We start from the raw sequence: 22,336 nt of genomic DNA on the forward strand, positions 1-22,336 counted from the left end.
CGCTCGTCCAACCAGCTTGGTCACGTAATGGCCGGCGGTAGTAATCAGCATAGCTGCCCGGGCAGCTCCGGAGTTCGAGGAAATCAGTGAGTCCTGCACCAATTCAGGCGGCGGAGATCTCGACGGGAAGCAAGCAGTTTCTGCGCGTTTATCTCGGCATTTTGACACGGTGTGAGCCAGGATTAAAGACAGGATATCGTGGCAAAAGCAGGTGGCTTACGGAGCCGGGAGCTCAGACGTCCGTCCCGTTCGCCATCTTGGCTCCTCTCCTGCTTTATCAATCTTAAAGAAACCCTGGAAGGGAGAGAGAGATACTGTAGAATGTCTGCGATTGTCATGGGAGGGTTTGAAGAAACAAACTAAACTCGCACATCTCTACGCCCCTTCTCTTCCACTGGCCAATAACCCCTTGATACCTCCATTTTTAGATAAGGGAGCCATTACATGCCCACATAAGCACAAGTTGGAATTTTTCTCAGACTTCTACCCAGAAGGTCACTTCCTCTCATCCTTACCGTCTGGGGGGTCCTCACCTCCCACGTTTCTAGACACCTTATTATATTGCCACCTACGTGCATTATGCCGAGCAACACACAAAACATTTCCTGCTCCGCCTCCAGTCCTCCTGGCGCTGGAACACATCCTCACTACTCCCTCCTCTCACAAACTAATTATACGCCTTTCCAATACTATGAAATGCTCCTCCCCAGTCACTGTACCTAAAGACCGGGAAAAGTGGAAGGCTGAAACCAATCCAGACATCACGGAAACACAGTGGTCATTTTGCTGCAGACAGCTAGAGCTCCTGTCTCCGAACTACAGATTAAGGTTAATTCACTTCAAATGTTTACATTGCATTTATCTTAATCCTTTACAGCTGTTCCAAATAGGGCTAGTCCCGCATTCATGTTTGCGCTGTGGGGCCCCACAGGCCTCCCTCCTCCACCTTGCTTGGTAGTGCCTGGAGATCACACCTTTCTGGAGGAAGTGTATACACACATCCAAATGATAACTGGTCACGAGATACCCCATTTTACCCTGATAGGTCTTATGGGCTATGTTAAAGGCTCTCCCTCCACAAGTCGTCGTCTCACCGCCATGCTGCCTATATTGGCCAAGCGCAGAGTGGCCATGCACGGGGGAAGAAGACCCACTCCTACAATTAAAGCATAGTTGTCGGATGTCACATTCTGCCAGAAGCAATTGTCTAATTACTGGGAACTCATACCTCTCCGATCTCACCCCAAAGATATTTAGGTACCATTTACATCTTGGCTCCGACACCGGTATGCTGACTCGGCTGCATCAAAACTAACGCCATATATGTCACACCTTTTCGAAGACTCTTCAGTTTGCCGCTCAGGCGGGGGAGAGTGAATCTGGGTATCCAAAATATCCAAATATTTATCTGCTCTGAGAAGTTTTTATTGCAATTCATGACCTGATTAACGAAATCCCTTCATGCAATGTCTGGTACACTCTGTTCTTTTTGCAACTTCCAACACATATTTTTACATTGGATTATGACAATGTGGTAATGTTTTACTTTTATTGTCCCCGCTATCCCCTCTCCTTCCACCCCTTCTGTCGATTCTCCCAACCCCCATTATTTTTCCTTGATTTTTTCTTCTTCTTTATTCAGCACTTTGAACACTGTTATTATGTTCTTGTTGCTTGCATTAATAAATGACAATAAAAAGAAAAGTATTTGTATTGGTCAACCACCTCAAGTGTCGAATTACCTTGGCTCCAATTTCACATTTTCTTTTCTTTCTAAAAATGGCAATTTGGGGCATACTTTCACAATATGAGCCGGGCTCATTAAGTTACCTGTAAAGGCCTGACAAAGTCATACTTAGGACAACATGCTCATCTCCTAATAGAAGTATGTTTCCTCACTTAATTTTGGGAACAAAAGAACCTCCCCCTGAAGCAATTCTAGATTAAGGATTATGATATCACAAACAGATTGGTGGCAGAACAAGTGGGATTTAGACATAGAAATGCGAGAGCAGGAATGTGGGTGGACATGAGGATGGGGAGGGGTGAAGAGCACAGAGAACAGCTCCCCTTCCCTCTCTGAAACTGAAACAATATAAAACAATAGAGGTCCGATCATATGTATTGTACTGTGAAGCTTAATTTATATAGCAAAAAATCGGGAGGGGGGGGGGGGGTCGGATCACTTGTCCTGGGTCACCAGGGTTTTTGTTCTGTCATTCAACGGTACCGATAAAAAACCCACAATCACGTGCCAAGGCACGGATGGCGATATATCTTGATTCTCCGCCTTCGTAGGTATGTGGCAGCATCATCATTGGGTTAGTGGTTATGCTTCCTCCACCCGGAGGTTAACCACTGGTAGAACCAGTAGTGATCAGTGATCAAAAAAATGCAGTGGTAAATTACAAGTAAGTGAAAAATATTTAAAAAGCATGAGTAGCCAGATAAAGGAAATTATTCGGTCTGGGTTCAGGCTGGTTAAAATGTTAGGCATGCAAAGGAAGAGGAGTTAGGGGTCTTCCGCATTATTATGAGTCCATAAAAAGGTCGACATGTTTCAGCCTGTAGTCGCCCAGGAGGGGTCAATTAGGCTTTCATCAGGACCAGAAAGATAATGAAAAAAGTGATAATTACCTTAATATTAGGGTTTGTTAGTCTAGTTACATTGTCCTGACTTAGTAAGGTCTGTAAGTACCTCCAGGTCAGTGATTCCTGACCTCTTCGGGTGATCCCAGAGTGGAAATACCTGCTTGTGTGCAGGATGCGCACGACTTGTGCTGTCTCTGCCTATAGATCCCCAGGGATCTAGAGGCAGAGACAGCACAAGTCGTGCGCATCCTGCACACAAGCAGGTATTTCCACTCTGGGGGATCTAGAGGCAGAGACAGCACAAGTCGTGCGCAGGGGATCTAGAGGCAGAGACCGCACAAGTTGTGCGCATCTTGCACACAAGCAGGTATTTCCACTCTGGGGGATCTAGAGGCAGAGACGGCACAAGTCGTGCGCATGATGCACACAAGCAGGTATTTCCACTCTGGGATCACCCGAAGAGGTCAGGAATCACTGACCTGGAGGTACTTACAGACCTTACTAAGTCAGGTCAATGTACCTAGACTAACAGACCCTAATATTAAGGTCATTATCACTTTTTTCATTATCTTTCTGGTCCTGATGAAAGCCTAACTGACCCTCCTGGGCGACTACAGGCTGAAACATGTCGACCTTTTTTATGGACTCGTATTAGTGCGGAAGCCCCCTAACTCCTCTTCCTTTGCACGCCTAACATTTTAACCAGCCTTAACCCAGACCAAATAAAATCCTTTATCTGGCTACTCATGCTTATTAAATATTTTTCACTTACTTGTAATTTACCACTACATTTTTTCTGTTTCTACCAGTGGTTAATCGGGTGGTGGAAGCATAACCACAAACCCAATGATGATGCTGCGACGTACCTACAAAGGCGGAGAATCAAGATATACCACCATCCGAGCCTTGGCACGTGATTGAGGGTTTTTTATCGGTACCGTTGAACGACAGAACAAAAACCCTGGTGACCCAGGACAAGTAATCCGTTCCCCCTCTGATTTTTTGCAATATGTACCAAGGAAGCTGAATGTATCACGACTTCCTTCTCCCCCTTTTTGATTCAATACAGCTGAATTTATATAGCATTGGCGTGCTATACAATCAATAAAGAAAGTAAAATGGGTTTTAGGCAGTGAAATCTTGTATATAGTTTTTTCTTCACAGAACACTTGCTTGGTACCATCAATTGTCCCGCTCCATATCGACTTCAATTGTTCTTTAGGCTCTTAACTAGTGTAACTTTTATTTGGTTTTCCAAACGAGTCTCGTCTTTCTCTCCTTAACAGATGCTTATGAGACTGCTAAGATGTTGTGTGAACAGTACTATTTAGTTGCGCCAGATTTGGAAATTGAAGAGTTTAACGGTAAGTTTCAAGTGGCATAAATTTTAATTCTAAAGTTAATAAAAATCGTTTATCAGTTACAGTTTGTAAAGATTTGTATTTAACAAATGTATAGTTTCTCAGATGAAAATGTTGAAATGTAATTCAATTACGTACTGATTTTGTATAATTCAACTTTGTAATACTGGTTAGACAATAAAATCTGTTAACTAAATGTGAATTTCCGATTTTCGTTCAACGATATTTATTTTAACTTGTGCTTAATAAATACCGCCACTCTTTTTAGGAGTATCAGAAATTTGCCAACCAGAGAAAATTATCAGAAAGCAGTTCGACATTTAAGCCTTGTAGATGATTTTTTTTCATTTACATTAGTTTTCTAAATAAAAACCCAAATGTAATCATTCTATGACTCAAATATGAGCAGCTAGGAGGGGAAATATTGTGCCCATCATACACAGCTCGTGTAAAACGTCTGCCAATCCAGTAAAATGGTCACCAATATTGTCATGAAACCTTGGGACCATTACAAATATGTAATCAGAACTTGGAATTACCTGTTTTGTTACAATTAAGTATGCTCAGCGATCAAATAATATCACGCAGCAGCAGATATGTGTTGTCATCAGATATGCATTACAATTGAACTAGATTTATTGTATGTTGCCATGTTTGCATAAAAACATACTAAAGATTTGTGAATTGAAGATGGATAGCAGTTAAACCAGGAGTATATAATAAGATACTTAGCTTTGGGTGTGAAGACGTGCGACGTCCAACGTGGTCCGATTGTGGCTAGCCCCACACATTCACTGCCATCGAAGGCCAACAGTCTTTTCTTCTCAAGGGTTTGAGAGGTCATGACGGATTTCATCATATGTGCATACTCCTTGTGCACAGGCAGTCACAGCGGGTGGAACAGAAGTGGCCCCAGTGTCCTGAATTTGGTTACTAGTACCAGCCCACTGTCCGCAAGTGTGAGGGAAGATGAAAGTGCACTGATATCTGTGGGGGAGAGGCCTGGATCTGACAGAGTGCAGTACAGAGAGCCTGAATGCTGGGTGCGCTGCGAGAGACATTGAAAGGCGAGAATTGTCAACTGAAGGAGTATGTGATAGAATCTGTGTGGGACCATGAAGAGACCTATTTGAGGGAAGGGTGGCATGGCAGAGGCAGTGCTTGGCATGGCAACCTATGGCTCACTAGTGTAGTGTTGCTTTAGGTGGAAGCAACCACTATGGCCCACACCTAGTATTGCTGTGATGTTTCTTTTCTCCCCTCAGGCGTGAGTTCAATGGTTCAGCCCGACGTAGGTACGGAGGGCACGTTCTTGTGTTAATAAAGAGCCCAGAACCCTGGGCGTGGCAGGCAGTGTACTGACCACTAAGGCAACAACGTGTGGTCTCTAATCTGTCAGCCAGTAGGCCTAACCAGTACACTACATTGGCGACGAGGTGGTCTCGCCACCCCATCGCGTGCCACACTCCGCCCTCTGCACCCTGCGAGCCTGCTCCTGTGGCCCCTGCTGTGTGCCCCGCTCCGCGTGCTCGGCACACCCCGCCGGCGGAGTGTTCCAGGCCGCCCTGCCACCAGCCTCGTCGAGCGGCGGCCCAGCCGCGCCGCTCCAACACTCTGCCTCAACGACTCACCGCTGATTCCTGGCACTCCGGGCGGGCAGGTCCTAACACACGTGGCCTGCCTGCGAGCGGCCCCGCCGCCTACGACCAGTGGAATCGGCCTCGCGGCCTCAGGTGCGTGCCCGCTGCCTCAGTGCCCAGCCGCGCCCCTGCACACGCCTGCTCCCGGCATCGCGCGAGCCCGCCGGGCCTGCCGCGCAACTCCGGCGTGCTCTCCTTCACGCTTCCCGTGTGCACCGCTGCAGCCCCTGCCGTCTCCCACGCATCTCGCGGACGGAGACCCTGCCATTTCCCACGCATCTCGCGTGCAACGCTGCCAGAACCCTCTGCTGCTGCCTGAAGTCGCCTGAAGGCGCCCCAGCATGCTCCTGGACTCCTGACCCCCCTGGCGACAGGGCATCTTTCTGCTGTCGAGCCCCCGCCCTCCCCAATGGCCATGGCCACCGTGCCACCGCTGGAGCCCTTTGCGGTCACGGGCACGCCTCCGTCTCAAGCTGCTCGGTGGAGGAAATGGGTGAAACGTCTGGAGAACTACTTTGTGGCAGCGGACATTGCAGTCGAGCGGCGGCGGGCAATGCTCTTGCACCTAGGAGGGGAAGCCATACACGACATCTCGAAGGACGTGGTGGAAGGAGGCCCGCCCCGGAACTACACCACGCTACGCGACGCCATAACGGAATACTTTGAACCATTCGCCAGCGTGGATTACGAGAGGTTCCTCCTCCGCCAGGCCCGACAGCTCCCAGAAGAGTCGGTAGACGTATTCTATGCGAGGCTTAAGAAGCTGGCCAGCACATGCACCCTCCCGGACGCCGATGACGAGATTTGCGCCCAATTCATACAAGGCTGTGCGTCCTCAAAGCTGCGAGAAAGGGTCCTAGAAACAGACAACATGCCCATGCACGACATCCTGGCGTTAGGGTGATCTAAAGAACTATCAAAGGCCAGAGCCGCGCATATGGAACCAAAACCCACGGTCGCAGTCAAGGTGGAACCAGTGTGCGCCATCAAAACCAGTGCCACCGACACTCGCACGAAGCAGACCCGGCGAGGACGACAAGGCCCACTTCCTTCATCCCACGACCGCGCCTGTGTATGGTGTGGAGGAGCAACACCCCACAACGGAGCATGCCCGGCGCAAGGGAAGATCTGCAGCGCCTGTGGGAAGGCCAACCATTTTGCTAGCGTGTGCCTATCAACTCAGAGGAAAAAGCCCAGTGGCCCACCCCGGAGAGTGAGACAGATAGAACCGCTGCCAAACGCCTCCACCAACAGCGACATGAACGACGACGAAGCAGACGCAGCCTCCGTCCATGTGGTACGAATGCTCAACACCCTAGCAGCCACGCCATCCACAGAACCTATGTGCACCGTAAACGTACAAGATCAAGCGGTAGCGGCCCTAATCGACACGGGTGCTACGATCAACCTAATGGCGGCTAGTGTGTATCGGACATTAGACAACCCACCAGTGCTACACCCCACGAGAGTGCAGGTGTACGCCTACGGCACCAGTCGGCCCCTACGCCTGTGTGGAGTCTTCCGAACGTCGTTGTCACACGACTCCAATCAACTACTCACCAAAGTCTACGTGTCCCAGGAGGGATCTGGATTCCTGCTTGGGTGCAGAACCGCCCAAGACCTGGGGCTAATACACTTCGCCTTCACAGTCCAGGCCCACAGCCTCGACCATTTAGTACTTCAACACACATCGCTGTTCGAGGGAATCGGCTGTTTGAGAGGCCCCGCCGTTCACCTCCACATAGACCACTCGGTCGCCCCAGTGGCCCTACGGCACCGACGCATCGCGTTCCACCTACGCCCCAAAGCGGAAGCAGAACTGCGAGTGCTCGAAAGAGCCGGGATCATCGAAAGGGTAAGCGGGCCCACCCCATGGGTATCGCCCATCGTTGTAGCCAAGAAACCGAAGCAACCGGATGCCATGCGAATCTGCGTGGACATGCGCATCCCGAATCTCGCAATCAAGAGGGAGCGCCATCTGACGCCAACAATAGACAACATCATCGGCGAGTTATCAAGCTCTAAGTGGTTTTCGAAGATGGGCCTGAGGTCAGGATACCACCAAATCCCACTACACCCGGATTCACGCCGGATAACGACATTCTCCACTCATGCAGGCCTATGGAGATACACCAGACTCAATTTTGGGATATCAAGCGCAGCCGAGGTGTTTCAGAACATCATTCAGAATGTCCTCCAAGGGCTAGATGGCGTGCTAAATGTGAGTGACGATATTTTGGTCCATGCAACGACCCTGGAAGAACACATCCGACACCTCCAAGCCGTCTTCGCCAGGCTACAAGAGAGGGGACTAACACTCCACAGGGAAAAGTGCGAGTTCTTACGAAAAGACATCAGCTTCTTCGGATACAGATTCTCCGACCAGGGTGTAGGTCCAGACCCTGACAAGGTCAAAGACGTCAATGAGGCTCCTGCCCCGACCTCCGTGACCGCCGTCCGCAGTTTTCTTGGGATGGTCACTTACTGCGGCCACTTCATAAAAGACCTGTCAGACCTCACCGGTCCCTCCGTATCCTCACGAAGTCCACGGCCACCTGGGAGTGGGGGCCCGAACAACAAGAAGCTTTCCAGAAAACCAAGGCGGCGCTCTCGGCAGACACGACCCTGGCCTACTTCGACCCTCGTAACGAATCACAGCTCGTAGTGGATGCCAGCCTGACTGGCCTAGGAGCCGTCCTGACTCAACTACAACCATGCGGAGAATGGGCCCCCGTCGCATACGCGAGCAGAACCCTGACAGCAACGGCGCAGCGATACTCGCAAATTGAGAGGGAGGCCATTGCCATCCTGTGGGGGTGCCGGCATTTCCACATCTACTTATACGGGCACCCATTTGTGGTGATCACAGACCACAAACCCCTCATCCCACTGTTCCAAGGGTCATCTTCGCGACCTCCCCCTCGCATCGAGAAGTGGGTGCTCCAGCTCCAGGAATTCCAGTTTACGGTGGAGTACCGGCCAGGCACCAGAAACCCGGCCGACTACCTATCGAGGCACGCCCGCCCGGTCACTGAAGCAGAAACAGCGGAAGCCGACGCCACGGAAGAATACGTCCAAATGATCGTAGAGCGATCGAGACCTCTGCCGATTTCCCTAGAAGAGGTGACACAAGCATCCAAAAACGACGACTGCCTACAAATCGCCATCCAGGCTATCCAATCAGGAAACTGGAAACCACTCCAGAGCCCAGCGTCATTCCGCACCCTGGAGGCCCAAGCGACGCTAAGAGCACTCCATCAAGTTCGTAGCGAGTTGTCTATCTCCCCGGAAGGATGTCTCTTGAGAGGCCCCCGCCTGGTGCTGCCCGACAGTCTCACACAGCAAGCAGCCCTTTTGGCCCATGGAGCACACCAGGGCATCGTAAAATCGAAGAATCGCATCCGGAGCAAACTCTGGTTCCCGGGACTTGACAAGAAAGTGGAAGAAGTCATCCAACGATGTCCTGTGTGTCTAGCAACTAGCCTGCCGAACCCCCCAGCGCCTGTGATCACAGAGGATGGACCGACAGCTCCGTGGGTGCGCGCCAGCGCATATTTTGGTATTCTTCCTGGAGGGAAGTACATGTTCATGGTGGTTGACGACTTCTCAAGGTACCCCGAAATTGAGATCCTGCCCTCCACTGCAGCCTCTGAAGTGATCCCTAAACTAGAAAAGATCATTGCAACCCATGGCCTCATGGGAGAACTACGTACCGACAATGGACCCCCCTTCAACGGCTGTGAACGAGCTGAGTACCTACAATCACACCGCATCAAACACCGGAAGATAACCCCAAGATGGCCTGAAGCCAATGGAGAAGTCGAGAGACTGATGAGAACTCTAAATAAGACTATCCAGATTGCAATGACAGACGGCCAGAACCTAGAACTTGCCCTCTTCCAGTTCTTAAGAGAATACCGACTGACAACTCACTGCACCACAGGGATTCCTCCAAGCCGCCTATGTTTCAATAGGGCAGTCGTGGACACTCTCCCACACCATCCCATGTGGGCATCGGCTCCAACTCCATGCAACAGGTCCATGGAACAGCGAGCAAAGTCCAACAGAGAAGCGTCACGAAGAAGAAGAGCAGCGGACAGCCCCATTCAAGTTGGCGACCGAGTGCTGGTGAAAGATCGCCATCCCGGAGGAAAGTTCCGCCTCCCTTTCGAGTTAGACCCATGGACTGTCACCAATGTCAATGGCACCATGATCACGGCGATGAAAGGGAGAGAGAAAGTCACCAGAAATGTGTCATTCTTTAAAAGGATCTCGAATGGAGAGGATGAGGGATTCCCCGACTCTACGGAGCAATGCATAAGACCGACCCAAGGCCCACGAGAAACAGAGGAAGATGACGATCCCAGCGAAGAGGAAGTCCCGGAAGCAGACTTAGCTACACCAGCCCGGAGCGGACAGGAGTCGCAGGTGGCCCAAAACCACCCAGGAACTGCTGAGGTCGAAGACTCTGAAGAACGGGCTCCAACCCAGTCAGGCGAGCGCAGCCAGAGCAGGTACAATCTGCGCCCCTGTCCAAAGCCATCCCAGAAGTACCGTGACTTTGTGGCCCGTTGCAGATGTTGAGAGAGTCCGAGCAGTACCTCAGCCGTCGTAAAAGTAAGACTGTTCCTTTTTGCATTTGCAATTCTCAGAGACTATGATCGGAAGTACTGATATGTGATGTAACGTTTATGTTGGTTTTCACTTCAGGGTAAAGGAGGAATGTAGTGTTGCACTAGGTGGGTGCAACCACTATGGCCCACACCTAGTATTGCCGTGATGTTTCTTTCCTCCCCTCAGGCGTGAGTTCAATGGTTCAGCCCGACGTAGGTACGGAGGGCACGTTCTTGTGTTAATAAAGAGCCCAGGACCCTGGGCGTGGCAGGCAGTGTACTGACCACTAAGGCAACAACGTGTGGTCTCTAATCTGTCAGCCAGTAGGCCTAACCAGTACACTACAACAAGGTCGTAAATCTGGCCGTTGAGGGTGGCTCCAAATGGAGTGACCAAGATATAGTTGGGTGGACTTAGAGAGTAGTTGCATCCAGTTGGGGTATTATGAAGATGATGGATTAAAAAGAAAGTCTTTCCTGAGCAATAAGAAGAGCATGGCTGCAAAATTTCCCTTAGCCCAGTTTTATTATCCGTTTCTTGTTTCCTACATGTTTTCTTACTCCAAAACTTAGAGAGTAGATGGGTTGGATATACCTAAAAGGCAAACTTCACAAAAATTGGGACGGCTGTAACGATCTCAGCATAAGCTCAGATCCAATGTGTAGCTAAACATGAGTGCTGATTAAGGTTACGTATCCTGCTTTTGTGCCCGATTTTTTATGGGCTGAAACTGAAATATAATGCGGATTGCAATACAGAGAGCTTTATATATGCGATACGCTGCCCATGCTGACTTGTTTACATAGGGAGGACAGCACGAAAAATAAAAATTTGCATTATCGAGCACAAAAGCAGGATACGTAACCTTAATCAGCACTCATGTTTAGCTACACATTGGGTTGATGCAAAACACAGCATACCACAACTAAGATTCACTATCTTAGAACAAATTATTCACAGTGGTAGTACAGACATTACCACGAGGTTGGCTCAGAGAGAGACATTTTGGATTAAACATTTAAATACCAGCATTCCTAATGGGTTAAATGATCATTATGAAATGCTTTGCTTTTTATAATCTATAAATGGACATAGGGAGATGATGAACATTGTGATACTATATCATGTGTGTTGTGACATTTCTACATTTTGTTTCAGAGGTTTAGTATTCATGTAAGTTTGCACTTGCGCCCACTATCGTTTATCACTCACGATATACCTTTTGAGCTGACATTTTCCATGTTTCATGCAGAGGGGCCCACAGAGAGGGTATTTTTCAGTTCACTCTTTCTTTCTGATATTTGATTTTGGGGCTGGCGGTCTTTTTTTAGTTTTTATATATCTTTGACGTTTTTATAAGATCATTACTCTCATTTGAATGCTTCACAGTCCTTGCGGTAGATTTGACATCACTATTCGTGTTGGAGGTTGTTTTTTTTAAAAAACTTCGAGTATCGGGACCGCAAGCATCAGTAAGCTGTGATTAAAGTTCAAACTACATTTTTTCACTTTTTTTTTTTACGTTTTACGTCATTAATATGAGACATAGAATGACGACATATGCACGCTTGGTCTTGGCGTTCTCGGTCTGGTTCTCGTGAATGGCAGTCAATGTTGGCATCCTGCTGAATTGTCGACTTTCCGGTAAGCGCAGTCATTTTAAAGGTAGCACTGTTGAATATTAGGAAATCGGTGTTTCTTGACGGAGCTTTTTCCTTTTCATCGGCAGGAAACTCCTCATGACATTTTTCAGCACTGCTACACTCTGAGCAGTTAGATCATTCGGGTAAGCTTGTAGAGCGTTAGGGGTTGCATTTAGAGCACTTGTTTTACTGTTTTTTCTTGCCTGATACACACTTCGTTTTTCGGATTCTGTTTGGCCAAACAACTTGGCTGACCATCAGAGCTTGAGGACACTTGTTTATCAGCAGGTAATTGATTTGATTTCTTATCACTCTTGGTAATGGGGCTTTTTTAATGAACACTCGCAAAATCAGATTTTGTGAGTGGTACTGATATTGTCCACAGATCATTGATTAATGGACTCGGACATCTTCTGTGGCATTTGTTTCTTTGACATTTTTGGATAAGGTATGAATTCGTATGGTTACTATGTTTAGACATAAGAGCCTGCACTATAGTAGCACAAAAATTCCAACCTTGAGTACTATAGATGGCGTGATGGCAAGAATTTACTTCTTTTTGTATAAGTCTAAGGTATTCACACTCGGTTTTTGGAGTAAATCACATTTGATTTGCATGTGGATTGGCACTCTCACTCTGGAGGAAATCACATTTGATTTGCATGTGGATTGGCACTCTAACTCTGATTTTCATTCTATTTTTGCACTGGAGGCTGGACCTGGGTAATGGTGGTTTCTTACTTAAGTTTTTCAAGTTTTTTAACGTTTTTTGCACGGACATCACCATTCAAGGATAGTGGTAGCAAGCACAAACACTAGAATGTTTGTATTCTTTATACATCCAACATGGTATCTTTGTACAGGTCATCTATAAAATATTGCATTTTTTGCTGTTCCAGCACGGGGTCTTGAAGAAAGTTTTTATAAGAAGTATACACAGAACATGAAAACTATAATCCCCTGAGGAAGGGACACAACCCGAAATGCATTGGGCTTTTTTTTATTGTGTTGCTTTGTTAACACATGTATAGTGAACAAATATGAACTGCATATGATGTAACATGCTTTGCATTCAGTAGTATTTGAATGTAGAAATATATTTGGAATGCTTATGAAAACAGAAATATAAGTGGGGCTATAATAAATTGTTTCAGATCTGGATGAAATGAAAATGTTTTTGGTTAACATGTTTATATTCACTTACTAGGGGTTGAAACCTTAGGGACTTCCTAGCATTGCGTTGAGTGATAGGCGCGGAATTCTTCTGCACCTACTTTGCACTATTTTAGCACAGGTCTTTAGGCTGGACCACAAGCACTCAACAGCACACATTGAATCCATATTCAATAACTAAAAAAAATCTTTGGAATAAATAGAGTTAAAAAGGAGTGTGGTTGGCACCCCCCAATTTGTTATTTAACACACTTGTCTCAGCAGGGTGACTCGACGGTTTTTAAACTAAATATAGCTTGATTTTAGCTGTCTCCTCCCTAAAATTGCCTCCAATTCAATGCAAGCCAAAATAATTTTCTCAGAGTTTTACTTTTTTTAAACGTCCCTCTTCCTTTCTTCCAAACTTTGGCATTATGCTGTATATGGTGTTTTACTTCCTTGTACTCCTGGATAGAGCAGGCATGTCTTGAAATGTGTGTGTACTGGAGTACCTATGGTTCAAGTTCACATTTCAATACTTAATCACATTTAGGACCCGATTACGATGTGGGGCGGAAAGCCTCCAACCAGCTGTTGGGGGCTTTCTGCCTGACATCGTAGGTTTCCATCTGACTGCCGTATTACGATGATGGTGGTTGGAGCGAAACCTGTTGGGGGATTCTTTTGCACATCAGACGAGCTCAAGGAGCATCAGAAAGCCTCAGAATCCCTTAATGATGGCGGAGGGGGTGGCTAGCCTCGGCTCCGCCGTCGGGATTATGATGATATTTTCCGACATGAAAGGGTGTTGGAAAGTGTCATTATGGGACCCTAACAGGGTCCCCGGTCCTCCGCAGCCTGCGATATGAGGCCTGGGGGGCATCTATGGTGCCCCTACACATCCCTCCTCCATGTGGCAGGCACACTGTGCAGGGATATTTGACAACATCCATTTTTCAATGGCAGCTTGTGCTGCAGGCCTTTTCCGCCTGCTGCACAAGCTGCCATTGAAAAATGGATGTTTTATCCAAATTGTGAGGCAGGAACTGCTGATGTATGTTCGGGCGGTTCCAGACCGCAACGGTGTCCGCCCGACATCGTAATGAGCCCCTTAGTGTGTTTGAGAGACAGGACAACTTTCTTTCCTGCTAACTTGCATTGGTGTAAAATGCATTTAGAAATACACAAAAGTAGCTCTTACTTTGGGAGCGTTGGAACGTGTGGATCCAGTGAAATATGGAAGTCATCACCCTTGACATGCCTTCAATTAAGCACTATGTTTCCAGCTGTAGGCATGTCACTCACAAATCATTCACATCATGAATTTAAGTCTAATTAACTGAAGCCAACAAACCCTTCAACATTAAATGCATTGAAGTGCTTGGTGCGAGGCTCCCCTGGCTTGTTTTGACGGCACACCAGGGAACCATGCCGCACAGATTGGGAACCACTGATGTAGGGCTCCACCAGACAGCACGGCCATTGACTCATCTGAGCCACACAGCACTGATTGCTAGCCCCCTGGTTTCGGTCACCTGTCTGGTGTTAGGGATCAAGCCTAGTCCTCTTTTCATGACCATGTCTGTGTGATCACGTGACCTACCTGTAGGAGTTAAAGGCTGGTTTCTCCCTTCCCACGATGCTTGGTATCTAATCGTTTGGTTCCTGGTCTTGGGCTCTGATCGTTTCATTATTCTTTGTGCTGTTGCTGTGCTTACGGGCTCGTAGGCACAGGCTTTGGATCTTCTTGCCCTTTCCTTTCTTGTCCCCGTCTTTCCTGTTGTTGTTTTCCTTGGTTTTGCCCCTTTTCTTTGGATTTCTTTGGCGTTTTAGCCCGGACGGGTTAACGGGTGGCTGGGGCTCCAGCGCCCTCCTTACTGGACGAACAGTTGCAGTCCGGCCGGATTGTTGTCTGTAGAGACTCGTACATTGACGATCTTCGATCATTACGAGAGACGCACTTCCGCGTCCTATGCTACCATCCGCTTCGTTGTGCTGGGCGGAGCGATATTCAGACGCTTACGGATCGAGCTGATTCAGCAGCGGAAGCCGTCTTCGTTGGATGTTCATGCCGGACACTTCCCCAATCATTAACTCGGTTGTTAGAGGAACTGAAGGGGGTTTTTTCTGTTGCAAAAACTACTTTTTCCCCCTTTATTAAATGCCCTGAGATACTTGACGAGTCTTTAAAGTCCTGTCATTTCCCCCATTGGATTGCCCTTTGTTGATGTACAGCGCCGGATTCCTCCACAAGACTCCTGTGGCATCATCTACGGGTAAGGGTTTTTTTTGTGTATTACTGGACATGGTCATGAATGGGGGTGCTATGGGGGCTGTCGAAGGAAGTGTAACAATGTGTAATGTATGACCTGTTTTGTAGGTGCAGAAACGTGGAGGCAGAAATCCCCTGTTCTTACAAGACTTGGAGGAAGCAGTCCCGGTGTCCCTTATTTGTCTGTTCCTCTTTCCCGGCCCCTGTCTATTGCCCCTCTGCTGACTCGTTGTATGATATCCGGTGAGCAGCTTATGGGCAAGGGTAGTGGATCGGGCCATTCTTCGTTCCTGCAGTGTTTGGGCTCTGGAGGAGGAACTCAACATCTGGGGTGTCCCTCTCCCTGCTGGATGCCCGTGGACTGATCCCAGTGGTGGTGGTGTTCCCAGTGCCCGCAGCGAGCAGCAACGACATCCAACATGGTGGCACAGCATGGAGCCTCAGAGAGACAGGGCTGACTGGGCCCCACTGAGGACAGTGCTCCAGTTGCAATGCCACTTCTCAGTCGCCTCTGACTGGCGTTGAACCCTGCGGCTGGTGCCTGTGTGTGAGAAAGTGGGTTTCTGTTGCAGTACCCCCACCCCCCTTTTTCTGCTGGATTTCTGATGCACTCTGACTTGATGTGCCCTGGGTCCCTGCCAATCAGGCTCCCAGGGCCTGTGTTCTTTCCCCAAAACCAAAACCAAATTGGCATCTCTGGCCACAGGTCAGCCCCTGCTAAGTGGTACCACAGGTACCCAGGGCACTGTGACCAGGGAAGACCTCTAAGGGCTGCATCACTTATTGTGCCACCCTTAGAGGCCCTGTGCCCTGACACACACACACTGCCTTTGCAGGCTGCTTGTCTTGGTGCAGAACAAAACACAGTCGACATCGCACACATCCCTGTGTGCCATGCCCACAAAACACTGCCCTGGCATACCTCAGTCACCCCTCTAGCTGGGTGCCCTATGCCAGTGGTGTGGTTACAGGTGCATGAGCCCTGTACCCCTACAGTACCCAGGTCCATTCCTGGGCACTGTAAGTGCAGTGCTGCCATTAAAGAGTATATGGTGCTGGGAGGTTGTCATTACGAACTCCACAGTGTTGTGCTGTAATTTTCCGCCCTGAAACCTTGCCACGTCAACTCTCACCCTCCCTTGCCTGAGGTGGTCCCCTGCACACGAAGAAAAGCTGCACGCACCCACCTTATCTCCCCTCATACCCTTCTGTTGACGAGGTCACGAAGACAAGCTGCACGCCCCCACCTTATCTTCCCTCATTCCCCTCTGTTGACTAGAGCAACATGTGCTGACAATCAACCTGTGGCTCCACGTGCGTCACAAGAAACGACCTCCAGCTGATTGCATTATCTGAACATTGCAGAGGCTCCTGAGTCATCCGCCCTACAGCCTTGAGAGACCATCCCTGGTTGATTGCATTATCTGGACAATGTCAGACGCAACCTGAGTTATCTGCCTTGCAGCCTTGGCCCACCACAGCCCAAGACACAGTGACGCCTCAAGCCTGATAAAGAGAACTCTGCACCCCATAAAGACTGCTACCTGCCCTGGAAAAGCAGACCGCCTCCGTAGACTCACCTTGGTGGCTCTGGGACTCTGTCCGATAACTCGAGTTATATTCTGTATAATAAAATATCTTGTTTCCCTCCTCACTCTAGAGTCTGCCTCACTTCTTTGGTAAGATAAACTCCTGTGGACCCGTAGATTTTAGGTGAAGCCCTCCACCGCTGGGGGTCTCTTTGAAACCCAGTTCTACACTTGGCGCCCAAACAGGAACTCCATCAGAGGTCCATGTCCAGCCCGGGAGGCTTCAGGAGGCCAGCGAGTGGAACCCCGAAGGGAGTGCACCTATGCGAAATTGAAGACCCTCGTCTGCATAGCCCGACTGACTTCTGACGCTGTTCCTCCTCCTGCTTCTGGGTCCTTCAATGCTGATCCTGACTGGAGTCCCAAGTTCTGGTTTCTAGATTCCTGTTATACAGAGGCAGATCTCTGTGTGAGGACGGACACGAATTATCTGGTAAGGTCGAATTTTCGACACCCATATTTCTGTTAGCAAGTAGTCAGTAGTTCTGTATATTTGTTCTTTGCAAAGACCGAAGGTGGGTATATAGAATCAGTACTAAATTGTACAAAGAAGTATAAAGGTCCGATATTTCTCTGTTGGTTTTCTGTCTTCAAAATGCCCGCTTTCAGTAAATTTAGGATGCTCTGTTGTTGTTGTTGTCGCCCCGACCTCTATGCTTTGGCAGAAAGTCAGCCGGCTCCTCTGGAAGGTACCCCTTCTAAAGAATTGTATGTAAAATATGGCCTGACAGCAGTAATGTTCAATTCCCTATGGCGCCGTTACACAAAAAAGGAAAAGGAACTGCAGTGGCCTGAGTGGGGCTCTTTTGAGCCTGCTTAACTCGAGGCCCTTGACCGTACATTTGACAAACATCATCCTCGCGCTTTCATGTGGGAGGCTTTCAGTCTCTGGAAAAAAGAAATACAACAGAGAAAAAAAAGGGAGGAAGCTAGGGAGAGAAAAAGCCTTAAAAACACTACCTACTATGAAAAAACGCATGAACTTCACCCCCAGGCCCACAAACCAAATGTAGAACGAGCTGACCGACAACATCGTCTAGAAACGACGGGCCAGTATCCTGTCCTTCCTCAGAAAACCCCCCATGACTACCTAGATGATGAGCTTCTTCTTTCCCGACCTAATCCACCACCTCCCTATCCAATGATGCCTTTATTACCCACCCCCGATCTAGACATCGACTTCCAAGCATTTCCATCTACTCCACCTCCAATCCCTGACCCATTTGCAGCGGCACCAGCCCAGGCTTCAGCCCCCACACTGAACGATATCCAAACCACCCACGCGATACCTAGTTTTTCTCCCGAAGGCAGATTGCCCCGTCTAACATCCACCGAAAAGACCCATCTAGACCTAAAAGCCCAAACATTGACCGTGCCTGCTTTTACCAGAGCGGCCCTAGTTAAAGCTTTAGGTAAGCAAACCATGCACCTCCGCCACCATCTTCTTCAACAGGTTGCCTACCACACATTAGCCCGACTGGAGAAGGAAAGACCTGACCTTAGTAGGCAGCGCCTTCAGAGCCTTTTCACTAAATCGACCCAGGGTTCCTCCACCACAGTTGAACTAGAAACCCTGTGTACGTACTGTATCGACCATCTACACCTTCTAGAACAGGATTCTCATCCTGGCCATGAGTCAGACGATTCTGAAGACACAAAAGAAGGGTTGTTCAGCAACACTAACATGCCTGTATGCGGAACTGCCCCTATCTATGTTGCGGCCAGGGGGACGGCACGGGGTCTGATGACACTAATGCCTGCGAAAAATTACTGTATAATTGGGTATATACCCCTTGGACTCGCGCTGAGGTCAAGACCCTGAAGTCAGGGATCCCTGACCTCCGTACGAATCCAACAGGATTTTATAAAGACATGCGACAGATACTGGACACCTATGACTTAACGCTACAAGACACCCCACAGATATTTGGCTGTGTAGTATCCCCCGAGATATGGCACTCAATTAGACACACCGACAACGCCCTAAACCTTGGAGATTCATAAGCTAACTTGCGCACCCACGACACTGAGCGTAAGGCAGGGGAAAAACCACACGCATTGGTTTTAGAATTACGAAACAATTTATTGACTAATTTACAAACAATTGTCCCGGAACGCAAGGTTGATTGGCACATGTTGACATCTTGCAAACAAAAGAGTGACGAGACTGTAGCCATTTTTTTCTCTCGGTTAAATAAAGCTTTCTCTGATTACAGCGGCGAAGACATAACATCTGAGACAGGTCGACACTTGTTAGTTCAAACCTTTGTTGACAACCTTTTGCCGACTATTCAGAATAAACTCCGGGCTAGCGAAAGTACCTGGCAGGCAGCAACTCCCCAGACTATTTTATTGACAGCCCAGTATTACGAGACCCTTAAGGACAAGGTTGAGGAAAATAAGGAAAAGCGCAGACAGGAGCTTAAGGAATCTGTTCTTCTCAGCCAAGCGGCAGACGCGAGATACACTAATACCCGTGCCCCGCCTCATGGGCGCAGACCTGACCATGGCTCTACACCACCTCCCCAACACACTCGTCAGCAGTATGGAGATAACTGCAATTATTGTGAAAAGCCTGGCCACTACAAAAATGAGTGCCCTGTGCTAGTAGACAATATCCGTTCAGGAAAAACAATTCCCAGAGATAATTACATGGGCCCCCAGATTGGCCCTGCACAACCGTTCCAGCCCCGCTCCGCTAATACTTTTGATAATCGGCAACAGAATGTTCAAGACTTCACATTTGACTTCTCAGAGACCACGGACCGATTCTTTTCATAGGGCTGTCAAGGGAAGGGTTTCCTGACCACTTGAAGTACCTGTCGATCCTCTGGGTCCCTATGTATCCGCTTACTTGGCGGACACCCTGGCGACTTTCCTGGTTGACAACGGGGCCTCTAGGAGCGCCCTGGTGGGTAATTTGTTCCATCGGGCTTCCCCTTCTGGCAAAAGAATAACATCAACTAGTTTTGATGGTAAGCCCTCACTTAACGCTTTATCACTTCCAACTACGTTCACTCTGGGGGAGGAGACACCACTGAATCTTTATTTCTCTTGTCCCCTGCCTGCCCTGACAATCATCTAGGTATCGACCTTCTGAAACATTTTAGGACCACTTTTCGTAGTTCCCCTGATAATGTTCGGGTGATTCTTTTTGACAATACAACGAGCACTAATCAACTGCCCATCACCATCCAAGACTCCATTGACCTTTCCGGCCTCCCGTCCTCCCTTTGGTCCCAAAGCGACACTGATGTTGGCACCATGAACATTGAACCGGTCCGCATCACTGTCCGTCAAAAGGCTCCCTTACCTCGCCTTCCACAATATAAAATATCTCATGAAGGAGAACAAGCACTATTGAACATCATAAATGACCTGATTGCAGTCGGAGTGGTCCAGCACTCCTCTAGCAACATCTGTAACAGCCCTATCCTTCCTGTCCTCAAAAAGGGTGCAATGGGAAAAAAGATCTATCAATTTGTTATTGACCTTCGAGAAATTAACAAAATAGTCATTCCCCAGTACCCAGGGGGTCTCAGACATTTCAACCATACTGACTATGATCCCACCAACGGCCTGTGTGTTTACAGTCATAGACTTGAAAAATGCTTTCTTTTCTATCCCCATCCATCAGGACTCACGTTACCTTTTCTGATTTACTATCCGGAATAGATCGTATCAGTTCTGTCGGGCTCCTCAAGGTTACACCGAGAGCCCTAGCATCTACAGTCAGGCCCTCAAGAAAGAACTAGATGAGCACACTTTTCCCCCTGGTGTGGCCCTTATACAGTATGTAGATGATCTCCTCCTGGCCGCGGATTCTATGCCTCTCTGTACCTCTGCCACTTTGTCCCTGCTACATTTCTTGGCCCTCAAGGCCCACAAGGTCTCCCGTTCCAAACTTCAATGTTGTAGACTGCAGGTGACCTATTTGGGCCACCTGCTGTCTAAGGAGGGGCGATCCTTGACACCTGACAGAATACACACTTTGCGCACTTCCCCTATACCACGCACACAGAAGGATGTCCGAGCTTTGGTGGGTCTCACTTCTTTTTGCAGACAATGGATCCCCGCCTTCTCCCAGCTCATCAAGTCCCTCCTTTCTCTTCTCACAAATGATACTCCCTACCCTCTCCCATCGACAGACGAGCACACCATGATTTTTCACACCCTCATTCAAGCCCTGTGCTCGGCCCCTCTTTTAGGAACCCCTGATTACACAAAACCTTTTTTTCTTTTTTGCCACGATCAGGGGGGTTGTACCTCTTCCTTTGCCAGACGCATGGGCTCTCTAAAAGACCCTGTACCTACTTCTCTGCCATCCTTGACCCAGTCGCATGTGGTTTACCACCTTGTTTGCGCGCTGTGGCAGCTGCCGCTGTCTCCATTCGGCAATCAGAAGGGATAGTCTTAGGCCACGGACTTGTACTCTTCGTTCCCCACTCTGTCGACATTCTACTTAACAGAACAGTTGATCCTCCTCTCCTCCCACATTACTATCAAACGATGCAATACCCTTAACCCTGCCACTCTGTTGCCACAACCTTCTGGGGAGAGTGACCCGTCCTTACATGACTGCATTTTACAAACTGAAGCTGACACTAAAAGCAGGGTTGATCTCACAGACATGGCCTTATCAGACACTGACGGCCAGCTCTGGGTCGACGGGTCCTGTTTAAAGAGACAAGACGGCACCACTTCTGCTGCTTATGCTGTAACTACGACCACCACAGTGAAACGGCCCGGATTGTACAGACTTCTGCGCAAGCCGCGGAACTTGTGGCTCTCACTATAGCCTGCATCCTCGCTACAGATCTCAAATTAAACATATATACTGACAGTCAGTATGCTTTCGGAGTGGTCCATAGTTTTGGTAAACTCTGGAAGGAGAGAGGATTTCTTACTTCCCATGGTACGGCCATACAACATGCTACTCTTATATCTCAACTGTTGGAAGCCATTAACTCCCTAGCAAATTGGCAGAGATCAAGTGCGCTGCCCATAAACGAGTTACTGATGATGTGGGCAAGGGCAATGCTTTAGCAGATCAAACAGCCAGGTTCACCGCCATGACGGCTGAAGCCACTGTCTATGTCACCATGTCACAGGCAGAAAAATGGAGCAACAGCAGGTCACAGATTCGGGAGATACAGAGCATGGCCACAAATGAGGAAAAACAAAGGTGGGAAGAGAAGGGGTTGAGAGACGAGGAGGGCTGCTGGCGGTCAAGGGACGGAACAAAATGGAAGTTACCAGCCACCTACCTCCTTCCGGTGGTACAATCAGTCCATTTGCCAGCCCATTTAGGGCCAGGTGCTATGATCTCCCTTTTAACACCTGTCTGGGACAACCCTAAGTTACGATCAGTAATGGAGCATTACACCGCAAACTGCCTGGTCTGCCTCCGACATATCATTGGAAAGGGAGTGAAATGTCCCCAGGCTGGTTTCGCCACTTCTGTGGCACCTTT

At 48.5% G+C, this 22,336-nt stretch overlaps 1 protein-coding gene across 1 annotated transcript in view; it reads left to right on the forward strand.

Annotated features, from left to right (window-relative positions):
* Window positions 1–22,336, forward strand: part of PDK3 (pyruvate dehydrogenase kinase 3) — a 1,449,910-nt gene that overhangs the window by 695,225 nt on the left and 732,349 nt on the right. Inside the window, exon 6 of the mRNA XM_086934512.1 lies at window positions 3,879–3,956. Within this exon, the coding sequence (XP_086790638.1) occupies window positions 3,879–3,956 (78 nt within the window). The remainder of the gene's footprint in view (window positions 1–3,878; window positions 3,957–22,336) is intronic.

Source organism: Lissotriton vulgaris, chromosome 8, assembly GCF_964263255.1.
Source record: "Lissotriton vulgaris chromosome 8, aLisVul1.2, whole genome shotgun sequence".
In the NCBI taxonomy this organism is placed as follows: domain Eukaryota; kingdom Metazoa; phylum Chordata; class Amphibia; order Caudata; family Salamandridae; genus Lissotriton; species Lissotriton vulgaris.